The 18,524-nt window shown below is 32.7% G+C and overlaps 2 protein-coding genes across 2 annotated transcripts; both read right to left on the bottom strand.

Moving 5' to 3' along the window:
* Positions 1 to 392: 392 nt before the first annotated feature.
* Positions 393 to 2,033, bottom strand: LOC114757653 (putative pentatricopeptide repeat-containing protein At1g12700, mitochondrial). The gene has a single exon (XM_028946737.1). The coding sequence runs from the start codon at positions 2,031 to 2,033 to the stop codon at positions 393 to 395; it is 1,641 nt and encodes a 546-aa protein (XP_028802570.1).
* A 13,033-nt stretch (positions 2,034 to 15,066) lies between these two features.
* Positions 15,067 to 16,671, bottom strand: LOC114757652 (pentatricopeptide repeat-containing protein At1g62930, chloroplastic-like). Its single transcript, XM_028946736.1, has one exon. The coding sequence runs from the start codon at positions 16,669 to 16,671 to the stop codon at positions 15,067 to 15,069; it is 1,605 nt and encodes a 534-aa protein (XP_028802569.1).
* Positions 16,672 to 18,524: the final 1,853 nt, after the last annotated feature.

The following is an 18,524-nucleotide window of genomic DNA, read 5'->3' as shown; positions in this document are numbered from 1 at the left end:
CCCAATTCCAATTTATTTGCATATGAATGAAGAACCTACCACTGTCGAATCATAAAATTGTTTCCATTGCTTCACAAGGATATATTGGTACATATCACAAGGGTAGAATAGAAAGTTCAATTACAGTATACGCAATTAAACAATCCAATTGACATGGACCCAACGCACACCAAGGATAAAACAGCTGAGGTTAATACCAAACACACACACAGAGCTCAGAGAGAAAAGAACTTTAACTTCGAACTACAAAAGCAGAGGCAGATCAATGCAATTGCCTTTCAATGTCAATGGTTGTAAAAGATTATAGGGTCGACAATTTTCACCAGAGTAACAAAAACATTAGTCAATTATTACAACAAATGTCAACATGAACACAAGTATCTAACCTTCTTTTATCGTTTTAGGAGACCCCTAACAATCATTTCATCAAGAAGATTCTCTGCCTTATCATTGTCTCCTTTTTCCAGAAGAGTTCCAATGATTGTTTCAAAAGTTACAACATTTGGGAGGCATCCATTCTCTCCCATTTGAAAAAGTAATGTCTTTGCCTCATCAAACAAGCCCTCCTTACAAAGTCCATTGATCATAGCAGTATATGCTTGGACATCCAAACGATAGCCTTTGACTAAAAGATACTGAAAAATCTGTTGTGCAGCATTTAACCTGCCCCCTTTGCACAAGCCATCAATAAGAACGGTATATATGTAAATATCAGGTTGTATTCCCAGTACGCCCATTTTTTTAAATAGCATAATTGCTTCATCAAGACGCTGGCTCTTGCACAATCCATCCAACAAGGCATTGTAGGTTACTATATTTGGTAGATGACCACTATCATGCATATCGTAAATAAGTTCCTGCACGTTTGAGATCTTTCCTGATTTGAACAGGCCATCAATAAGACTACTATATGTCACAATATCAGGAAACAAACCTTTGCATTGTATTTCCTGAAAGAGATCCATGGCTTCACCAATCCTCTTCATTTTACATAACCCATTAATCAAGATAGTGTAACTGAAAACATCAGGCAACACATCACTTTTGATCATTCTATTAAGAACCTTCTTCGACTCATCAACATTATTCATCATAGAGTACCCATCCATTAAAGAATTGTAAGTAATAACATCACCCTTTGTACCACATTTCATCATCCTACCAACTATTGCCTCAGCTTTGGTTATCCTCCCCTTTTTACAAAATGCATCTATCAATATATTGAAGGTATAAATACCAGGTCTGATGCCTTTTACGACCATTTTATTTAGAAACCAAGTGGCTTCGTGCCATTGATCCATGCAACAGAAACCATATATTAGAGAGTTGTAGGTAACAATATCCCGAGATATTCCCCTATCAGTCATTTCATGATATAATTTTTTTGCCTCAATTGCAAGCCCTTCTTTACAAAGACCATCTATGACTGTGTTGTAGATAACTAAACCAGGCTTAACTAACCCTGTCTCCATCTTTCGAAGCAATTTAAGAGCAGCGGACGTTTTTCCAATTTTACAGAAGCCATTGATCAGGGTACCATAGCTTACTTCATTTAACTGAAAACCTTTTGTCAATAAGTCACTATGAAAGACAAGGGCTTCTCTAACGTTATTATTAATGCAGAGACCTTTCAACAGAGTACTTAAAGTTATTATATCTGGCTGACGGCGCATCTTGAGAATCTTCCCTAGTATAGAGAAAGCAAAAGACATATTGCCCAAATGGCAGTAACAATTGATTAAGATGTTCAGAGTAACTAAAGAAGGCGTGAATCCCTTGCATTCTGCTTTTGCGAAAAGGGAAATAGCAGTTCGGTGATGCTTCATCTTCACGAGAGATCCTAGAATCTTATTAATACGAGCTATAGAGGGTTGGGGATTCATATGAAGCAAGCCATGAAATGAAGAGATAGCCTCTTCAATGCTCTTAGGATTTGGCGAACGGGAAAGAAAACGGAAACTGGGGCTAAGAGCATGAGGCAGGGAAAGAGATGATGCGGAGAAGGCGTACCTTAAAGCCCTACCGAAAAACATATTCGCTTTCAGAAACTGAGATTGCTTTGAGGAGGAAGTTAGCAATAGTGATGACGTGGTTGCGAAGCCGAAGAACCATTTCGTTTAAGCTCTGATGGACTGATGGCTTGGATTATGAAATAATTTTGGAGATTAGAGGTTTTATTACCCCTGCTTCAAAATATAATATAAATTTTATCTATTTATATTTATAAAAAAATTATTTAAAATCAGTTTACAATAATAAATATATAAGATATGTATTTTTTTAAATATATTTTTATTAATAAAAAGAATAAATAAAAGATGTAATAAATAAAAGAAAATATATGTTAGGGATAAAATTGAAAAAAAAACTATTAAATGCTTAGACAAAAGTATATGTTATCTTATAAGAAAATCAAACCGCTCCAACAAAATTTATCTCATATTTTAAACTGGATGGAGTATTGTTTTCAGAATCTACTGAGTTTCTCAAAATAATCAGCTTTTGTTTTCATAATATCATATATTACTATATCATTTAAATTTATAATTTAAAATTATCAAGCACATTTTTTGCTACAAACAATAAACATTTATAAATACATTTAGTTAAGTATATATTTATTAACAGAATTAATCAAGTTTTTTATACTTTGTTTGTTTGAACAGATAAGGACAAGCTATGCTTGGAGGAAAGATAACAAAAAACTTAAAAGAACAAGAGAAAACGGGATTAGACGATCATCCCAGGTCAGTCAGAAAGCTAGTACGCATCACCATTTGGTGCCACTCGCAAGGTGCTTTCCTCTGGTTCGTTAGGGAGGAGTTTCACCTGCCTCCCCACTCTGTGTCCTGTCTTGGCCAGATATATAGTCGGCGTACATGATATTATTCCTGCTAGTGTAGAAGAACTCCACTTCCTGATCAAATATCTGATCTCTGATGTCGGCAATAATGGATCTCAAAGAGTCTGTGTAGATTTTCATCTTAGGAAAGCCTAGCTGCTTCCCAACTTCCAGTCCTGTACTGATCGCTATCAGTTCGGCTTCAGTAACTGAGCAGAGGCCAATGCTTTTCTGGAAGCCCATCACCCACGCTCCTTCACTGTTTCTGATACGTCCTCCGCAAGCAGCTTGCATATCACCTCGTACGGATCCATCCACATCAACCCTTACCGTTGCCTGTGGTAGTGGTGTCCAAGTTTTTTATGCCTAAGTTAATTAAATTACTTGAACTTATATATTAAATTTCTCAATAAAGATTAGTTTTTTTAACTTCAGTTTTTTCTGACTCTCGCTCTTCTTTTCAATTAGAATTATTCAAATCAAATTTCAATAATTTTCATTTGCTTATTATTTTAAATTTATAAACTTTAATAAAAATATTAAATCCATTTTCTGTTTGTTTCATACTTTAGACTTAGGCAGGTAAGTTAATAATGTTGGAACTCAGAATATTTATAACTTATCATTTTTAGAGGCCAAATTGATTGAGGGACCTAACACAAATATATTTTATCAATTTTTATATCTGATTCTTTCACTTATCCAGTTATCAAATCATTTATTAAACTTGTAGAATCAAATCATTTTAGCATTTCAATCTTCTCTGGAATGCATTCATTTTTACAAATAAATTAAGACCATCAAAAAAATTGAATATCAATTAAAAAAAACAATCAATATTATTTCCCTGCTGTCAAAATAATAAGTAGGTATAGGAATAAAAAGAAAACACCATTATTGCTCACTAACTGAATGAATACTACTCCAAAAATTATTATGGAGCATTTTTTTTTAAAGGTTTGGAATAAGTAATTCAAAGCAAATAAGAACCTTGTGGCTTAACAATATGAAAGTTATTCTATAAATGGGAGGTTGCCAGTTAAATCTTACTTATAAGATCAAATTGTTCTTTATTTCAGTTTGCTTATAAATTTCCATGTCATTAGTCTGGCTTTTGTATTTAGTTCGTTGCTGTGATTGTTTGCTTCTTTGTTGAATTTTATTGATTATGTTCTAAAGTTATGAAATATTACCTCCGCTCCTAAATATAATATTTATTTTGCAGTGATTATACTACAAAATAAATATATTTATATTTAGGACAGGAGACAAGTATATATCATATACTATCTCCGGTCTTGAATATAAAAGCCAATTTGACTTTCTATTTGATTTTAAATATAAGACTTTAATTTATTTTGTCTCTTATATTTATTCATTTTTTTCGAAAATAGTTTTTATAGTAGTTGCACATATCAAATGTTTCATCAAATATTGAAGCTAATACACTTGATTAGTAATGGTATTTTAGAAAAGATAATAATTATTTATTACAAATAATTAACTTAATAAATTTTCTTAATCTACTTAAATTAGTTAATTAGCTCTTTTATTAAGGGCAAGAGGTAGTGCGTTTTTTGATTCTTAATATAAGACTTCGTTTGACTTTTATTTTGGTCCTATATATAAGATTTTAATCCACTTTATCTCTTATGTTTATACATATTTTTTTTTAAGATAGTTTTTCTAATAATAGTAATTCTAGTCAATAGACTTAATTAGCAAGAATATTTTAGAAAAAACAAAATCTATTTATTAGAAATAACTAACTTAATTTATTTTCTTAATCTGCTTAAATTAGTCAACTAGCTCTTATATTTATGATATGAGGTAGTACAATAGAATTACTTTTATGTTGTAAACGAGTCAATGTGATATATGTTTAGCATTTGGACTGAAAATAAAATAACTATTATGGAAAAGAAATGACATAACAAGGCTTGCGACACCAAATTATAAGAAAGCACACAAGACAGACCATAGAAAATACTAAGGCAATAATTAAGACACTCATGTTACCTTAAACATCAAACCACAAACATAAAGTTGAAGCTAATCCAAATAGTAAGATCAACACCATCTAGCATCAAGAGCTTGCAAGTTTTATTAAACAATAACTTATTAGATACCACATGTTATTTGTTATTGATTTCACTATTGAAATCCTGCCATGTATATGCGTGTATACCCAGTCTCGTCCAAAACATAAATCATTTTCAACTACCCGGCATAAAGGGAGAGTAGTGAACTTATTATGTTTTAAATTGGAGCAAAAAAAAAAAAAAATCAACCTTACGCAATTCAAACCTGCCTCACTTTTTTCTGTGAAATGTATACGACTACCAATAAATAAGGGCAAGATTAAAAATCATAATTAATAACTTTTTAGGTGACTAATATTATGGAACAAGGAAATCTTCTAAAAGGTGCATCACATTTTGGACTGGAAGAAGTACATATGTTGTGGAAGAAGACGGTTATCAAAGTAATTTTAGATTATAAAATTAAAATTGCTTAAATTCTACATAAGATCAACCATGTTATTCAAGATATTTTTAAGCCTTTTATCCATTCACAGTTAAACATTAGGATAGTTGATTAGAAACCTTAGATAAATAGTTTAACAAGTGAAAAATAAAAATTGTATATGGATTACTAAGTTACATTTCTAATTTCGGAGGATTCCCATTTGAAAAAGTGACGCCATTGCCTCATCAAACAAGCCCACTTTACAAAATTCATTAATCATAGAAGCATGTGCTTGGACACTTAGAGGATGACCATTGACCAAAAGATACTGAAAAACCTGCTTGGCTGTATTTAATCTACCACCCATGCACACACCATGAATCAGTATGGTGTGTGTCTATGTATTTTGGCTTTACTCCTAGGCCACTAATTTTATCAACTAGCATGACTGCTTCATCAACAAGAGAAGCGTAAGTGACAATATGAGGAACCAAGCCTTTGCAACGCATTTCTTGAAAGAAATCTATGACCTCACCAATCCTACTAATTTTACAAGAACCATTTACAATATTCATCATTTTGATGAGCATCTTAAACTCATCAGATCTAGACCGTCTAAATTTCATTTAGATAATCCAGATTTAATTTATTTTGTTTAAGATAATAATTTTAATATGTATAAAATATAAAATAAAGATAATTTCTCAACTATCATTTAAAAAAATAATTTTTTATTTAAAAATAATTAATTGAAATTTTAAAATCTAATCACTCAAATGAGATCTCAATGGTCAAGATCTGATAAGTTTAAGATGCTTATCAATGTGATAAGTACTGAAACTAGTTTCTAATTTTACATAACCCATTAATCAAGATACTGTAACTGAAAACATCAGGCAGCACATCACTTTTGATCATTCTATTGAGAACTTTCTTTCACTCATCAACGTTATTCATCATACAGCACGCCTCCATTAAAGCACTGTAACCAATAACATCAGGCTTTATACCACATTTCATCATCCTACCAACTATTGCCTCAGCTTTGGTTATACAGCCTTTTTTTTTTTGGCTGACAAAATGCATCCACCAGTATATTAAATGTATATCAATACTAGGCCTGATGCCTTCCAGCACCGTTTAGCAACCACGTGCTTCTTTTCATTGATCCATGCAACAGAAACCATATATCAGGGAGTTGTGTGTAAAAATATCAGAAGAAATTCCCTTGTTAGTCGTTTCCTGATATAATTTTTTTGCCTCAATTGCAAGCCCTTCTTTACAAAGACCATCTATGACTGTGTCGTACATAACTAAATCAGGCTTAACTGAAATCCTTTTCTCAAAACATCATGATGAAAGACGAGTGCTTCATCGACCTTATTATTGATGCAGAGACCTTTGCTTAGCAAAGTTAAAGCTATTGTATCTAGCTAAAAGCCTGATGTGTCCCTATTGAATAATATATTTATATATATAATTAAGAGATTTTTTATTGTTTAAAGGGAGTAAAATCCAATAGATACTCATAATTTGAATTAAGAAAATTATATAAATTAGCTGCTTAAAAGTGTTTTTTATTATATTTTTATGATTTTTGTTTTGAAAGGTATCTTTGCTTTGATTTCAAGAAATATTCCATCGAAAAAAAACATGAACCCCATGGAAACTAATTTTGTGGCAGCCCCTTGAAATTAAAAGAGAATTTTTTAATAATCTAATTAGAAATTATCCAAAATATCGAGCCAAAAAATCTCCTACCTTCTTCCTTAAATTAAAGAGTTTGGATAATTAATTTTTTTTGTAAATAATTCCTTTATCGTATTTTGAATTTGAATAAATATTTTATTCATATATCTATTACCTATTTAATTTTTCAAATATCCACTAAGCCACATTATCTTAGGATTTGGTGAATGGGAAAGAAAATAGAAATTGGGGCTAAGGGCATAAGGCAGAGAAGGCATACCTTAAAGCCCTACCGTAAAGCATATTCGTTTTCAGAAATTGAGGTCTGTCGGCTTTTTTACCGATATACGATAAACAGTAAAACAATATACCAAAATGCTACACTTTTGAAACTATTTACCAATATACTGCACTTAAAATCGTTCTTGGCAAGAACGATTTTAAAATTACACACAAGTCGTTCTTGGCGTGAACGATTTCAGAAATCGTTCACGCCAAGAATGATTTTACTTTTTCCTATTCACTCTCTCACATACGAATCTTTGCCAATTTTACATGCAAAAATAAGAATCCTTAACAATGCTCCCATGAGGCTACAACGTCTATATTGCATTAAAATTTCAAAATCTCAATTTTTTTAATTTTTTAAATAGAGCTTGATGAAATTTTCTGTTATTTCCTCTTCTTTTTATTTTTCTCATACCAAACAATACGTAACAAAAAAAATGCTTTGATTGTAAATTTTTAATTGTAGCAATTAAGTTGTATGACTAAATTATTATTATTTTTATTTTGGTCACAGGGATAAAAGGTTCATGCCCAATACTTGATTTCTCGTCAAACCGAACAAATACCACACGACAGGCTTTTTTACCAATATGCTTTTAAAAATTATTCAGCAGATAAATGACTTTAAAAATTATTCACCTGAAGAACGATCTTAAGTGTAGCATATTAGTAAATACTTTTAAAAGTAGAGTATATTAGTATATAATTTTACTTTTTGTAGTATTTTGGTAAAAAAGCCTGTTGTGTGGCATTTGTTCGGTTTGACGAGAAATCAAGTATTGGGCGTAGACCTTTTATGCCTGTGACCAAAATAATAATAATAATAATAATAATTTAGTCCTACAGCTTAATTGCTACAATTAAAAATTTACAATCAAAGCATAATTTTTTTTGTTACGTATTGTTTGATATGAGAATAATAAAAAGAAGAGGAAATAATAGAAAATTTCATCAAGCTCTACTTAAAAAATAAAAAAATTTGGGATTTTCAAATTTTAATGCAATATAGACGTTATAGCCTCATGAGAGTAGGGGTGTTCAAAGTCGGCCCGTTCCGGTCCCGGTCTTATTGGGACGGGACGGGACAAATCGGGACGGGACAAAAAAGGGACCGGGACGGGACGGGACACGGGATGGGGTCGTCCCGTCCCGGTCTCGTCCAGGTCCCTTTTTAAAAAAAAAAATTAATTTTTTAATTTTTTATATAATATCATTTTTTTCATATTTTTTTAAGATTTGAGACTATTGTATGGAACTATGGATATATTTATTTAGAGTTTTTATATTTGTTAATGATTTGAGATTATTGATGATTAGAATTTTTAGCAAGTTTTTATTATGTTAAAAGCTTTTGTTTAGAGTTTTTAATAACTATGATATGTAATATTTTGAGCTTTTGTTTAAGAGTACCCAAACAAATAAAAAAGATGTTTTTTATAAGATTTAAGCTCAAAAAAATATAATTAAAAAAATCAGATTTTTTTTTAAAAATTAAAAAAAATTTTAAAAAAATTTTAAAAAATTTAAAAAATACTATTTCGGGACGTCCCGGTCCCGTCCCGTCCCGACCGGGACAGGGACAACCCCGGGACGGGCCGGGACACGGGACAAAAAATCTGTCCCGTTACTGTTCATCAGGACGGAACCGGGACGGGCCTGTCCCGGTCCCGATCCGTCCCGTGAACACCCCTACATAAGAGTATTGTCAAGAATTCTTATTTTGCATGTAAAATTGACAGAGATTCGTATGTGAGAGAGTGAACAGGAAAAAGTAAAATCGTTCTTGGACTGAACGATTTCTGAAATCGTCACGCCAAGAACGACTTGTGATAATTTTAAAATCATTCTTCCCAAGAATGATTTTAAGTGCAGTATATTGGTAAATAGTTTCAAAAGTGTAGCATTTTGGTATATTGTTTTACTGTTTATCGTATATCGGTAAAAAAGCCGAGGTCTGTTTGATGCTGTTTGATGTTGTTAAGTTTGTTAACATCATTAAGTTCGGCGGCTAAAGTGTATGGATCAAAATCAAAACTCAATATATACATACATACATATATATATATATATATATAAGGATGAAAATCAAAACTTGTTAAAAATCCAAATAAAAAAATTTCTCCCTATTTGGCTTTTTTTTTTGGTTTAAAGGACTTGGAGCAATTATCATCAAATAACATAACTCTTCTTTAATTATGTGTGATCTATCCTTAACTAGATGGAAAATCATTACATATAAAATTTATTTGCACATAGTCAAAAATATGCTGCATATGGCTGAAACAAAATAATTGCATCCCTAGAATCAGATGAGATCAAATCTGGAAGTAAGAAAATAGAGCATGCATTCAAAGCTGAATATTAAATTTTCCTGAAGAAAATTACTTTCTCTCCACTCAAAATCGATTTTGCTTGTCAATACCTTTTTTTTTTTGTCATTCATTACACACTTAAGCCTTTATTTTATTACTCCTCCGGTCCTTAATATAGGACCCAATTCTTGAGTTGGTTTTGGTCTTAAATATAAGACTCATTTCTCATATTTATCAATTTTCTCTAAATTACCTCTATAGATATTCTCTCAATCACAGTCAAGTAGAAGAGAGAAAGGGGGTATTAAGAAAGATGATTATGGTGTTTTAGAAAAAAATGTGTCACTTTTCTTATAATTAACTAATTTACCTAACTTCCTTAATCTAATCAAATTAGTTCAATGGGTCTTATATTAAGGACCGGAGGAGTATTTATAATAGGCTTTGATTTCAATTTATGTACTTTTTACGAGTTTTTATTTTAATTCTTATATTGTTCACGTGGTTTGATTTTGATCCCTCTACTTAATGATATTAACTTCGTCAACATGGCTAAACTTATATCCAAGTTATTATGAAATGATAAAGACTAATGTTTTGAATAAAAAAATAGATAAATGAAAAATTATAATTTAAAACTATAGGGATCAAACTCAAAATTTAACTAAACTATGAGAAGAAAGTTATTGACCTCAGATCAAAGAAAAAAATTGCAATGGGAACTATTTCTGTTCAGTTTTAATGTTATAAGAGTACTTCGAAGCTTATAATGTTGTTAATTTTTTTTTTTGTTGACCTTGTATAATGCTGTTAATTGAAACTTTATAACAAATGGTTGATGACCCGAATTCACTTAAATAAAAATTGTGAAGCTTAGCAACGTGAAGCCTACTATGTTAAAATCAATACAATATTATCTTTTTAAATGATTAATGTTAAGTTAACTTTTAATGTAAGTCGCCCTGGCAAAGAAATAACTTTTAGTCTAATATGGGATATTAACAAAAGTTTTACATTAAAATATGGGTAAAATCATTAATCACCCTTCAGTTTTATCGAAATTATAAAATCTCCGCTTTTTTTTTTTTTTGACCATGAACCTCCTTTAAAATTAAATTGTATCATATAAAAACCTCTCTGATATAATTAAGAATCTATTTTCCTCAAAATACTCTTTTTTAACATAAGAATTATTTTAATCATTCCCAAAATATAATTTTTATACATCATAAACATACTTCTAACACATATTTTCAAAACTTTCTAATATGTTATAAAATTTATTAATTTTTCTTATATCGTGAAATTTTATAATTTTAATTTTATCATTTCCTAAATATAATTTGTCAACAACAAAAAAGTAATTCTAATACATATATTTTCAAACTTATCAATATGTTATAAAACAGACAAAAGGTGCTTTTTCCTTTTTAAAAAACTTTTTCAGAGTTTGAAGCTGCTCATAAATGCAAACATTTCAATAAACCATTAAATAATGCAACATCATTATGCTCGTTATGTTAACGATCAAATACACTATAGACCACAAACACATAACTTCACAACAAAATCAAGAAAGCTCTGATTTTCTAAAAACGGTAAACACCTTTTATACAAGGGCAAGATGTGAAAGCCGTGAAATTTAAAAAGGACATTTAATCACTCTCCAAAAGGTTTTCATCTCCGATTCTAAATATAAAACCTTTTAAGATCGGAGGAGTATAATAAAATGATTGATTTTCACAACATTTGAAACAGTTATATTTCTTTTCTTTTTTTTTAAGAAATAGTTTTGTTTCTATATATAAAAGAAAGGATAGAATGAGAGAATGAACCCTTTGGATAATTATCAGCCACAAAAGATGCCTATATGTTCATCCAATAAAAAAAAGAAAAAGAAAAAGAAAGAAGCTACCTATTTGTATCAGGGAGAATCAAACAGGACCGCTCAAATTAACAGCAATACTGTGATGGATACAGAGAAACACGCAGGTCGGTATGTTTTCTAGTTCCATCCACTCCGAGCTGGTCTGGCTAGCGATGAAATATAGTTTCTTTGATGAGATTTAAGGGGTGTTTGGATGCCCTTAAAGTCACTTTTCAGAAGCACTTTTCTATAAATTGAGACAATCTCTTCCACATATTTGCTTCGTATACTGTAAAAACACTTCTGAAACCATGGTTTTGATCTTATCCAAACACTTTTTTAGTCGCGTAGGGTTGGTGGAAGTTTTGTGGCACTGGTTGGAGTTTCACCGGATTAATGCATTGTCATTGTTGGTAGTCGTGAATGCATTGTCATTGTGGGTAGTGGTGTTTCTTCCTCTGTGATGGTGATAAGTTTGTTTTCATGGTAGCATATGGTTTGTCAAAAGGAATGGGACTATTAGGATAGTTTTTTAAAACCCCATCCTTTGTTTCGGACTTGGTTTTTGGTGGTTGTGTTTTCTGGCAGCGAAGGCATCTTTCTACCTCTTTTGATGTTTTGGTTTTTATTTCAAACTTTTTGTTAGAATTTCCTCTTTTTTAAATAAAAATAAATACTCCTTCGGTCCTTAATATAAGACCCATTTAACTAATTTGATTAGATTAAGGAAGTTAGGTAAATTAGTTAATTATAAGAAAAATGACAAATTTTTCCTAAAACACTATAATCATCTTTCTTAATACCCTCTCTCCCTCTTCTACTTGATTATGGTTGAGGAAGTATCCATAAGAGTAATTTAGAGAAAATTGAAAAATATGAGAAATGAGTCTTATATTTAGGACCAAAACCAACTCAAGAATTGAGTCTTATATTAAGGACCGGAGGAGTAATTCTGTCCAAAAAAAACTTGTTAATAATAATTTATTAGTAAAATGACAACAAAAGACCTAGAAGATATTAAATGATTGAAAGATTGAAAGATGCTCTATTTTAGCCGTTTCAGATTAATCATTTATATTAGAGTGAAAATTTACTAATGTTGTTTGGATATAGTTCACCTAAGCTTCATTAGGTATTAACAACTCTTAAATTCGTTTTCATATTAAATCAGCTATATTATTCAAGAAATTTGGAGATGCATACCATGCAGCTCTACCGAAAAGCATGTTCACCATCAGTAATTTTGTGTACACATATTATTTTTTGAGCTACATTATGCATCTTAAGTTTTGAATGTTTGTGGCTTTCGAGAAAAATATTTCCAGACTAAAATTATATTAAAAAAATTATTTTAGAAAAATAGGTATTACTAGAAAGATATTTTAAGATGTTGAATGTATCAAAAATTAGTTTAAAGTATTGGGTGCTCTTAAAAAATATATGAGACGAATAAATACAACTTAACACTTATTTAATATGTTCAGGTTTATCAGTACCATTGAATTTTATTAACGGAAATAAAAATTATTGATTTGATTCTTTTCAACTTTTATTATAAATTATAAGCAACACGTAGAAAGAGCAAAATGAGCCGATGTAAATTACACATTAATATTGTCTCTCAATGAAGATTATTTTTTATTTCATTTATCTCGTTCTCGCTCTCTTTTTTTTCCAATTTAAATTACTCAAACCAAATCAAATTCCAATAATTTTCATGTATTTATTATTTTGAATTTTTTCATTGTAATAAAAATATTAAATCCATCATCCATGGCTTTTACATAATCCATCATCCAACAAGATACCACAAGTTATTATATATAAAACACATAGATAATATAATATAATGTAATATAATACATGTATAATTAAATTGTATATCTTATCAATGGTAATTAAAAAATAATTTTAAATTCCGTCGCTAAAAGCATATTTTTTTAGTAGTGATATTTAGCATATGGGTATTTATACAAGCTATCAATAAAGAAAACATGTGACGGTATCATGACCAATCATTTACATTGTATTTTTTTAAAGAGATATATGATTTCACCAATCTTTTTAATTTACATAGCCCACTGAATCAAGATATTGTGATTAAAAATATTAGGAGCCACATCACTTTTTGATCATTCTATGCAACACAACTCACCAAACATTATTGATCAAAGTGCTCCCACCCATTTAAGGCATTGAAAGTAATTACAGCACCCTTTTGACCACATTTCATCATCATAGAAACTACAGCTATAGCTTTGGTTATCTTTCCTTTTATAAAAAATGCATCCGCCAATAGATGTTGGCATAGATGGTCAGTGGAGCGGACTTGTATCCCACAAGGACGCAAGTTCGACTTCCCGTGTTGTTGTGAAGGTTCTGTTGGTAGGTGATCTCATAAGTTCCTTGTAAGTGCTCTCTGAGCCCTGGGGCCGTGCCCTAGTCTTGGTGAGATGACTGGTGCTGAACCCACCTAAAAATTTGTTTACCAAAAAAAAAAAAAAAGCATCCAATAATAAAGGCATAAACAGAAGGATTGATGCTTTCTAGCACCATTTTATTTAAGCATCAAAGAGGTATATGTAACGATATTTGAAGTTATTCCTCCATTAGTCATTTCATGATGTAAAGTTTTTGCTTCAATAACAACCCCTTCTCTACAAAGACCATCAAATAAAGTGGGTAACTGGATATGAAGTTAAAAGAGGGTATAGAAACCTTTCAAGTGAGGGGATCAAAGTTCATTCACCTCCCATAAACTTATATTAGCCTATCACAGGATAAAATGGCAACCTTTTTGTTTTCATCTGTTCTAGAGTGTGAACATTGTTATAAATACAACATTTCAAGGAAAAAGTGTCTAACCTAAATCTCAATTTTACACATGAAATTATCCAAACTACAAAAGAATTGAAAAAACGACAAATATAGCATATTATGGACCAAGATTAACAAAGAAATTTGCAATGTTTTATTTCCCCACCATAAACTACAACGAATACAGATCAACCGTTAGACTATAAGAAATGAAATTATCAAGGGAAAACAAAATCACATAAGTTGTCTCTAATTAAATTTCTTTTTAAACAAAGACCAAATGGGTCATGGATCAAAAGAATCATTTTTCACAAAAAAAAAAAAGGAATCATTATTATGATTTCACAAGAACAGATTGGTACATATCACAAGAATCGAAAACACAGTTCATATATAGTATGTGCAATAAAATATTTGTATGCCGTAACTTACTAGATACAGATGTTAGGAACAGAAACAAAATAACAGGAAGACAGCCTTAAATCGAAAGAGAAGAGATAGATTTACCCAACGTTTCAAGTAGTTTTGCTTCTAAATATAACAAAAAGATGGGATGGGAGAATGAACCCTATAAATAATCATCAGCGACATATGCTGCCTATCTGTATCAGCAAAGCAATGACAATCAAATGAACTTAGGGGATTCAACGACAACCATGGCTGATACTGAAATAAAAAGTGAAAACAACTTTAATTGCCTTTAAATTTCAGCTGCCATCAGACATTGCATTGGTTAAATATTTCAACAAATTCCAACATGAAAACAAGTATCTAGCTTTCTTTTATCGTCGTTGAAGACCTCTAGCAACTATTTCATGAAGAATATTCTCCGCCTTATCATTCTCACCTTTCTCCAAAAGAGTTCCAATCATTGTTTTAAAAGTTACAAAATTTGGGAGGCACCCATTGTCAATCATTTGAAAAAGTAATGCCCGTCCGTCATCAAACAAGCCCTCTTTACAGAGTCCATTAATCATAGCAGTATATGCTTGGACATTTAGAGGATGACCATTAGCCAAAAGATACTGAAAAACTTGTTGAGCAGTATTTAATTTACCATCCTTGCACAAACCACCAATAAGAATGGTATGTGTGTAAATATCAGGTTGTTTTCCTAGGACACCCATTTCTTCAAATAGCATAATTGCTTCATCAAGACGCTGGCTCTTGCACAATCCATCCAACAAAACATTGTAGCTTACTATATCTGGTGGATGACCACTATCATGCATATCATAAATAAGTTCCTGCACGTTTGAGATCTTTCCTGATTTGAACAGGCCATCAATAAGAGTACTATATGTCACAATATCAGGAAACAAACCTTTGCATTGCATTTCTTGAAAGAGATCCATGGCTTCACCAATCCTTTTCATTTTACATAACCCATTAATCAAGATATTGTAACTGAAAACATCAGGCAACACATCACTTTTGATCATTCTATTAAGAACCTTCTTCGACTCATCAACATTATTCATCTCATTGTACCCATCCATTAAAGCATTGTAAGTAATAACATCAGCCTTTGTACCACATTTCATCATCCTACCAACTATTGCCTCAGCTTTGGTTATCCTCCCCTTTTTACAAAATGCACCTATCAATATATTGAAGGTATAAATACTAGGTCTGATGCCTTCTACCACCATTTTATTTAGAAACCACGTGGCTTCGTGCCATTGATCCATGCAACAGAAACCATGTATTAGAGAGTCGTAGGTAATAATATCCGGAGATATTCCCCTATCAGTCACTTCATGATATAACTTTTTTGCCTCAATTGCAAGCCCTTCTTTACAAAGACCATCGATTACTGTGTTGTACACAACTAAACCAGGCTTAACTAATCCCGTCTCCATCTTTCGAAGCAATTCAAGAGCAGCAGACGTTTTTCCAATTTTACAAAAGCCATTAATCAGGATGCCATAGCTTACCTCATCTAGCTGAAATCCTTTTGTCAATATGTCATTGTGAAAGACAAGGGCTTCTCTAACGTTATCATTAATGCAGAGACCTTTCAACAGAGTACTTAAAGTTATTATATCTGGCTGACGGCTCATCTTGAGAATCTTCCCTAGTATAGAGAAAGCAAAAGACATATTGCCCAAATGGCAGTAACAATTGATTAAGATGTTCAGAGTAACTAAAGAAGGCGTGAATCCCTTGCATTCTGCTTTTGTGAAAAGGGAAATAGCAGTTCGGTGATGCTTCATCTTCACGAGAGATCCTAGAATCTTATTAATACGAGTTATAGAGGGTTGGGGATTCATATGAAGCAAGCTATGAAATGAAGAGATAGCCTCTTCAATGCTCTTAGGCTTTGGCGAATGGGAAAAATATCTGGGGAAGGCGTACCTTGTAGTTTTACAGAAAAGCATGTTCATTATCAAAAATTGAGATCTGCTGAGGAGGAAGGGGACAATGGGACTGTGAAGAACCAGACGCCTGAAGATCACAAGCGCTCGCCACAAAAAGTCTTCCGCTATCTTCGGCTGCGACGGCGAGCCTAGGAATGGAGGGTCACCTTTGTTTTTCAGAATAGATATTTTTTTTTTTTTTTTCCGAATAAGAAGGCAAGCGAGAGCTTGAAGTACAAACAACAACAAAAAGGATCCGCCTAAGTCAGGTGCGTCCTGAGACAAAACTCAGCGTCCTGATGCATTTGGTGAACACAAAATCTTGGGGGATTTTGAACCTGATTCAGCTCCATAGAAACTTTGTGAGCCTTCCTCGCTAGGTAGTCCGCGCATCGCAGCGATTCCCTACAGGCGTATGATATTTCCAGGTTCCAGTTTGAGAAGATAATGGACCTTGTTTCATCGATTTCCTCCTTAAATGGATGTGAAGTTCCACCTCCATGCTGGAGGAGGTATAACGCCTCTCTCGAATCTGTGTACAGCTTGATCTTTGAGAGGTGTAGCTTTTTACATAATACTAGTCCCGCTCTAATCGCCAATAGTTCAGCAATTGTCGAACCCACTGGTCCCAAATTCTGTTGAAAGCCTGATAACCAATTCCCGTCTTCATCCCGCAGTATCCCTCCACACGCCGCTTGATTCTGGTCAGTCACAGAGCCGTCCACATCCACTCTGACATAGGATGGTGGTGGTGGGGTCCATGTATCATCTGCTTCCACATTTGCTTGGAATATCTGATGTTTAAGCTGGTTGTTCTCCACTTCTTCCATGAGCATGTGTAGACAATGGTTAATCAATTCCCTGGGTGATACGTGATCTTCATTAAACGCCTTCTTGCACCGATTTTTCCATATCATCCAGCAGACTAGAGAAAATACTCTAAACCACCTCCACTTTGATATTTGTCTTGAACCTGGTTCATTCTCTAAGTTCCACCGCAGCCAATCCTGAAAATTACCACTAAAAAAACCAACATAATAAACAGGGTTAATGAAAGCAGACCACACTCCATGGGCATTTTCACAGTCTCTCAGGGTGTGTAGTAGTGTTTCCTCACAAAGGCACTCAAAGGGGCACTCTGGAACGGTAGTATTGCAGTGTTTAGCTCTGGCAAGATTAGTTGGTAGTCTCTCATGAAACAACTGCCTACATAAAAACTTTCACTCGCTCCGGGATGTCCTGTTTCCAGACAAAATTCCAGTGAGAATTCTTTGGTCTAATATTCTGAGTTGACACCCAATTGTAAGCTGACTTTATGCTAAAAGTGCCATCTGAGCTCTTCCTCCAGTAGAAGACATCTGGTCCTTCACAAGCTGGGGGTGGTATATTCTGGATTTTATCTACTACCCACTGAGGTAAGAAAACGCTCCATTTTCTTAAATTCCACTCCCCCCTTTGCCGCATAAACTGGCTAACCTTAGCCTCCATATCGAGGGATTGGTGGTTTTTGATCACATACTCTTTGAGTGGTAAATCGAGTGGGGCCCAAGTTTCCTGCCATGCTTTAGTGTTTGATCCACTCCTGATTCTCTTCCCCACACCCTTTGAAAAAGTTTCCCAAACTGCAGTAATACTCCTCCATACTGCTGATTGATTCCCTTTGGCCACTACCTTTGGCCATTCTTCGCAGCCACAATTGTACTTGGCTTTCAAAATTTTTACCCACATAGCGTTTGGCTTGGTTAGGAGACCCCAGCATAATTTCAGGATAAACGCCGTGTTTTGGAAGTGCAGATCTTTAACTCCCAATCCCCCCGTCTGTTTATCACTTTTAATGGTATCCCAAGCTATCAAATGCAACTTTCTCGCATCAGCTGAAT

This window comes from Neltuma alba, unplaced genomic scaffold, assembly GCF_004799145.2.
Source record: "Neltuma alba isolate B1F8T4 unplaced genomic scaffold, ASM479914v2 tig00010614_pilon, whole genome shotgun sequence".
NCBI lineage: Eukaryota > Viridiplantae > Streptophyta > Magnoliopsida > Fabales > Fabaceae > Neltuma > Neltuma alba.
The sequence above is the reverse complement of the archived record's forward strand: the minus strand, read 5'-3'. Positions and strand labels throughout refer to the sequence as shown.

What these genes read in the sequence shown, in the direction of transcription:
- LOC114757653 (XM_028946737.1), bottom strand. Translation starts at nt 2,033, where the DNA reads ATGTTTTTCGGTAGGGCTTTAAGGTACGCCTTCTCCGCATCATCTCTT.
- LOC114757652 (XM_028946736.1), bottom strand. Translation starts at nt 16,671, where the DNA reads ATGAACATGCTTTTCTGTAAAACTACAAGGTACGCCTTCCCCAGATAT.